The sequence below is a fragment of the Temnothorax curvispinosus genome, unplaced genomic scaffold (genome assembly GCF_003070985.1).
Source record: "Temnothorax curvispinosus isolate PA1 unplaced genomic scaffold, ASM307098v1 QBEX01009104.1, whole genome shotgun sequence".
Taxonomy (NCBI): domain Eukaryota; kingdom Metazoa; phylum Arthropoda; class Insecta; order Hymenoptera; family Formicidae; genus Temnothorax; species Temnothorax curvispinosus.
The window spans coordinates 1,195-7,684 of record NW_020218884.1 but is presented as its reverse complement, the minus strand read 5'-3'; the positions used below and the strand labels follow the sequence as shown (position 1 = coordinate 7,684).

Sequence of the window (6,490 nt, the reverse complement as noted above, 5' to 3'; positions counted from 1 at the left end):
ATCAGTAATGCAATTAAGTTAAAATGAGACAAGTATAATTTTTGTTTCATTCTAACTTATTGCACGAATAATGTGCAGGGATTTCTTCGAAAAAGAATAGACTTCATATGGTATATGCATAAAGCTTCTAGAACATTCTCACGCATGTTTCAAAGACGTCATATACACGGTCAAAAGACGTGAAAAGTAGGCATTTTAAATGTCTTTATCTAAAATGTCATTATCATTAAAACAAACGTTTCTATAATAGTTTTTTAAACGTTATTTTATCGGAAAAGAAACGTTCCATCGAACGTTCTTCGAATGGACATTTTTACTCATGAGAAACGTTTCTATACAAAGCGGTTATAAAACGTTTCGGAAATACGCTCATAAAACATTTCTGAAACGTGTACGTGCTACCTAGGATATTTACACAGTAAAGAAGAAATAAAAGTGACTGTTACAGGCTAAACACCTTTTGTAACAATGGTGCAACGGCAATTTGCATTTATTCTCTGCATCTGTACGAACTTAGCTGCGTTATTCTGTGTCTCTGCACATACTCAAGAATTTAAGAGTGCTCGTATTCAGGCATTGCCTGCTTATGCTATTGCTTCGAAAGCTGATCTTCTCAACTCAACGTCATGCGGAAAGGAATTGAAAAATTTTCGAGATGCTGTCAATCAACGAATACTGTGGAGCTTGAAAGGTACGTAAAATTTTAAATTATAACTGAATCGCTATTAACTCTATTTACTCCAATCTAAAATCTAGAAAGCTAGTAAAAAAGACATACCACCCATCTTTATCCTATATAGCATATTTATATTGATCAATTATACAATTCCATTTAAATTAAATATATTAATTAATATCGTTTAATCTTAAATGAATAATAATATTTATGAAATATTAGTGTAATAAATTAAGAGATCGCATTTGTGCTTATTTTATTGTATATTCATAATTTAAGATGTTATATATTAAAACCGAATATTTTCTATTATATATGTATACAAAAATGAATTTTGATCTTACAATCTGGTAAATTTTTCGAAAAATTGTTTTACAAGCTTCAGTTATTCAAATGTCCTTACAAAAAAATCTAATCTATAATCGTTCCTTATTCTCTTTCTCTCAATCCCTCTCTCATTCTTTCTCACCACAAACACACGCAAGCATACACGTTCACACAAGATTAAACATATAAAGATTACGAAGGAAGTTTGATAACTTAGTGACTTTGACAATGGCGCTCAAATAACAATTTATTTTAATTTTTGAAATTTGCCATCTTATTTAAGTATATACAAAATTTCAAGTAGCTCTGTCAAATAGAAATTTGACCGTGTTTGAAAGCAGATAAGTTTGTGTTTCTTTGCTACAATGGAAAAAAGTGAATTTTTCGTGCTGATAAAACACTACTTTTTACGGGGAAAAACAAACGCTTATTTTGCAGAGTTTGAGAAATCGTATTTTTTGGAAGGCTTAAAGAAGTTGGGAAAACCGTTGGGCAAAATGTATCGAGCTAAAAAAAGACTATGTTAAAAAGTAAATCAAATTATGTGTAAAACGAAGATTTTTTCATTTCAAAGTCACTGACTTATCGAACTGCTCTCGTATATTCTTATATTGTTTTACATAATTAGTGTAATCAATGAAGATTAATTAATAGATAATAAGTAAAAATTAGTCATTTATTGTTTTTGCATAAGTAGTAGCATTGTCATTTTTATTTTTAGTATTAGATTCCAGTGGTGGCTTTAAACCGGGTTTTCTTTACGGAAATAATTATTGGCTGGGCAGTCGTAGTCAGTGTCTTGATACGATAAATACGGTTCCTCTAAATAACATGCATTATCGCGATCCGCGAAAGGAATTTCCACCTTTCCAAATGCATTATTTTGTAGTTCATTTTAGACATAACAGTATTATTTATAATAACATAAGTATGGTTAACCAGGTAAGAGTATATTAAATCTTTATGTGATAAAGGATGCGTTTGACATTTAAATATATACAGAAAGTTATATCTTAGAATGTGATTACGCTCGGACTCTGTTTACCAGCATCGTGCACTATAAATAATTTGAGCTTTATTTTGGAAAGAATATTTCGTGACAGAGTTATCTTCGATGATCTCTACTTTGCGGACTTTCAGCTAATCGAGGTTAAAGATCTAAATAATAACAAAATGCAACCCAATAGTGTGTTACGTTTTATCTGGTACGTCTCAAGAAATTTATAAATTGTAATTACTCGACAATATACAAGCACAACAATAGTATATTTATAACAGAAAAGATTAATAATAATATATAAGTATATAATTTTAATCTTAATCCTCCGAAAGCATATAAAGAATCAACCAAGAAATATTCTATTTGCAGTGTTGGCTTAGGGTTTTCGTTTCTCATGACATCAATCGGAACAATATATGATATATTTATATATAAAAAACAAGTAAAGAAAAATAAGATGAATAAAACTGGTAATGGTATAAGTGTCATATCTAAAACTTATAAAAATAATTTCCATTACAACAAATTATTTACCGTTTTTATTAACTACAATTTTCTACAAATCAAGTCTTCGTCTTCAGTGTAAAAATTATTAACAATTCGCAATCAGCTATTACTTCAAGTAATTAATAATTAATTATAAAATATTATGTAGCTACATCTTGTGCTACATATGGCTTATTCGTGTGTATAGAATTCCCCCTTGTTTAATATTGATCTTGCTTAATTAAAGCATTTTGATTTTTGTATTATTACTATAAAGACATCGAATTATGATTTAGGTGTGGAAAACGTGTCTAAGGAAACAGGAATGAAAATAAATTTGTCTTCATATCGGAAAAGTAAAATTGGAGAAATATTAATATGTTTCTCCGCTTACACAAATGCGGAAAAAATATTTTGCACAAAATTAGACGCTGGCACAATACCCGTCATTCACGGCTTAAAATTTCTAAGCATGTGTTCGATAATCATCATACATAGTCTACATTTTACGTTGAATTCTCTTGGCAAGTAGTAATTTATAATAAATTTGTAAAATTGATATTTTTGGTTTTTTTTTTTTTTATTGTTTAATACGCATAACCAAAATTTCTTTATGCTCACAGATAATAAAGTAGTGTTGTGGAAATACGAAGAGAGTTATATTTACTTATTTGACATTGGATTAATGGCCGTTGATATTTTTTTTCTTTCAAGCGGATGTTTAGTGACTTATATGTATTTGCGGGATAAGACGAACCAAGTACCAAAACCGATTTTTTGCGGAGAAAAATTAATTGAATTCTTTATTTATCTGATAAAAAGATTTATTCGGTAAGTATTTAAAATTGTGATGTGTTTGAAGAACACAGAAAACAATACAAACAACAAAATAAAATTATTGCAGTAATAAACAAAATAAGAGAATATGTTACAAAGAAATTTGAATATTAATTTCGATGTAAACTAAATAATAACTTTCCTTTTTTACACGCGGCTGTAATAAAATTTTTCTTTTTAAGGCTGACACCGGCTTACATGATTATGTTAGGGATAGCGCAATTAAGCTCGGCTTGGTTCGATAAAACATCGCAATTTTACATGTACGAAAAATCACACGAAACTTGTGCGAAATATTGGTGGAGAAATCTTCTGTACATAAATAATTTCTTTGAATTGGATGCAATGGTACGAACACGTTTGATAAGATCAAATTAAAATTATACTTGGAGACGCATAGAAACTTTTCTAAAATTTTTATTGCATTACAGTGCGTGAGTTGGAGTTGGTATCTAGCTAATGATATGCAATTCCATGTAATTACTATGGCGCTGTTGATTCTTTCGACTATGTATGTTAACCAACTATTATAATTAATGTCTTCTTCGAGTATACTTGAATAAATATATTATAAATTTCAGATACTTCTATGCCGTTGTTACGATATTGAGTGCACTTTTAATAGGCTCAGTTATTCTTAACAGTTATATTTCACACGTTTACGAACATGTCGCGACGTAAGTTACTAAAGTATGTTACTTATTAAGAAATCAAGTTAAAAGGATGCTCTTTTTTATTGTTACAGACGTGATGAACAGTATAATCTTGTAGATATCTTCTATATCCCACCATGGATGAGAATAAGTCCATTTATTATTGGGATAATTACGGGTTACATTTTGGCAAAGTTAAAGAATAATTTTGCCTTAAAAGATGTAAAGTATATTTCTTTTGTTTTATATAACATATTAAAAATAAATAGTCATTGAAAAACTTATGGATTATATAAACTTATTCTATATAAACTAACTAGTTCCATGTTCCATGTAAATTAATTATATAGTATCGCATAAATTAAAATGTATTATATTAATTTGACATATATTTCAGAAACATATAATTTCGTGTTGGTGCCTGGCTATTTTTTGCAAAGTATCCGTACTATTTTTGTCTTACAATCGAGTTACATCCGTTCTAGCTACTTCTATTTATGTAGCACTGCACAGAATATTTTGGGCCATATGTATTGCATGTGTTGTAATAGTGTGTTCAACTAAACACGGAGGTTCGTTTATTTATTTATTAATGCATAAATACATCTTATAAAAATTGGAATATTTGTAATATATTAGTGATACATTTTAAATATTGTCATAGTTTAAAAACATCATTTTTATCATTGTATGCTTACTTTGCTATAGGCATCGTTAATCAGTTACTCTCATTCAAAGGCTGGATTCCTCTTAGCAGGCTCACATACTGCGCTTATCTTTTAAATCCGGTTATCATACAATCGATTCATTTATACAGTGAAACGTCGATTCATTTTGAACCTCTGACCTTTGTAAGTATACAAATATTTGAAATTCCAGCATTAATAGAGAAATACGGTAAAAATGTATTATTTGTTTTTTTTACTTTTTGATTCCAGGTTGTTATGAATGTGGGATACATTACTATCAGTTATCTGTGTTCTTATGCATTGTCTTTGATGGTCGAGATGCCTTATATTTTGTTAATGAAAATGTTTATCAAGTACCGCAATAAGCCATATAAAAGGGAAATGTAAACTTGCATACAAACATGTAACATCACGTACATGTAATGTCATACAATACGTGCCAATAGTTCCCGAACCGTTGAATAATATACTCATCTAAAAAATCTAAGATAAAATAAAATCGATTGTTAAATCGCAGTTTGTATTGAGCTGATATTTATGAAAATTTATATTTGATTTTGATGAATCTTTCGAACAAATTAAATACTGTTTGCATTGGAGTAAATTGTGTTGAAGAAACGATGGTACAGCGAAGATAAATCATAGTTTAAAAGTGCATAAAAATTTGGTCAAATTCATCAAATATATATACATATATATAGGAAAGACCGGGGCTAATAACCCGACACAATTTTTTTCAAAGGCAATTTTTAACAATTAATTAAAATTTTCAAGCAAATTTAATGGTACACATTTAAAGAGCGTTCCTTTAGGTACAAAATTGCTTAAAGAAATTTTGCTGTACGTCGCTTAGTTTTGCCCTCAGGAAAAGAAAAGTGACGCGAAGACAAATTTTCAAATTGAAAAATGCCGGGTTAAACTCGACACTTTGCTTGATCGACACAATTTGATCTGGAACTTATTTTTTATCTGAAATTAAATATACATTTGTTTATTGTGTATTTAGAAAGTACAAAAATTTGGAATTAAGTAAAACAATCATTGGAAATAATGAGAACAAAAATTGTTGAACATTCAATTATTTTCATCTAAACTCATGTCTGAAAAACAATTTATGCAAGTAAATTTGCGATTACACGTGTGCACACATTTGTCATGGGCCATATAGCTGCATCACAAGCATCGTTTATTATTATGAGTTAATAAAACAGCGTGTCGGCTTTGCCCCGTCGACTTTGCTCCGAACGTCGTCTTTTACTTTTGTTACTCCAAAAATATAAAAATTTTGAAAATATGCAAAAACTATTATCGGATTTGTATAAAGCATCAAATTTCCCATCAAAATCACTTACCGGTAGATTTGCAAGGGTAAAGCTCGATGAAAGAGTAGACATTTTTGAGACATCAGAAAAATTACTTTTCACTATCAAAAACGCTTATGTCGCGTTAAAAAATACACTATAACTCAGAATGTTACCAAATTCCGTTGATAATACTGATGGCACATAAAGACGCATTTACAGTAGGAAAGGCAAGTTTCTACGATAGATTTAAATTGGCAAAAAGATCAGTGTCAAGTTTGCCCCGTTGTCGGGTTAGCCCCGGTCTCCCCTATATATATATGTGTGTGTGTGTGTATATATATATATATATATATATATATATATGGGGCATTCTATGCCAATTCACAAGGAGTCAAACTTCGACCTTATTATTTTTGATGGCTCGTTTTTTAACAGGTCTTTATGAGTATTAGACCCCTGTTAAATCGTTTCTATAATAAATGTAGCGTTTCCGAAATAGAGCCTGCGCAAAATGAGGA

The 6,490-nt window shown here is 29.7% G+C and overlaps 1 protein-coding gene across 1 annotated transcript; it reads left to right on the top strand.

Annotated features, from left to right (window-relative positions):
* Window positions 1-333: 333 nt before the first annotated feature.
* LOC112458679 (nose resistant to fluoxetine protein 6-like) lies at window positions 334-5,404 on the top strand. The gene is made up of 13 exons (XM_025022429.1): window positions 334-691; window positions 1,725-1,945; window positions 2,021-2,208; window positions 2,373-2,473; window positions 2,786-3,013; window positions 3,113-3,320; window positions 3,509-3,674; window positions 3,758-3,837; window positions 3,908-4,003; window positions 4,072-4,201; window positions 4,377-4,551; window positions 4,688-4,830; window positions 4,918-5,404. Exons 1-13 carry the CDS (start codon window positions 469-471, stop codon window positions 5,053-5,055), a joined length of 2,097 nt encoding a protein of 698 aa, XP_024878197.1. The 5' UTR covers window positions 334-468; the 3' UTR covers window positions 5,056-5,404.
* The last annotated feature ends 1,086 nt before the right edge of the window (window positions 5,405-6,490 follow it).

Bases quoted from the DNA above. Each gene is read 5' to 3' on its own strand.
- LOC112458679 (XM_025022429.1), top strand. From the start codon at position 469: ATGGTGCAACGGCAATTTGCATTTATTCTCTGCATCTGTACGAACTTA. The intron at 2,474-2,785 runs GTAATGGTATAA...ATTATGATTTAG, and splicing joins AAATAAGATGAATAAAACTG to GTGTGGAAAACGTGTCTAAG. The intron at 4,552-4,687 runs GTTCGTTTATTT...ACTTTGCTATAG, and splicing joins GTGTTCAACTAAACACGGAG to GCATCGTTAATCAGTTACTC.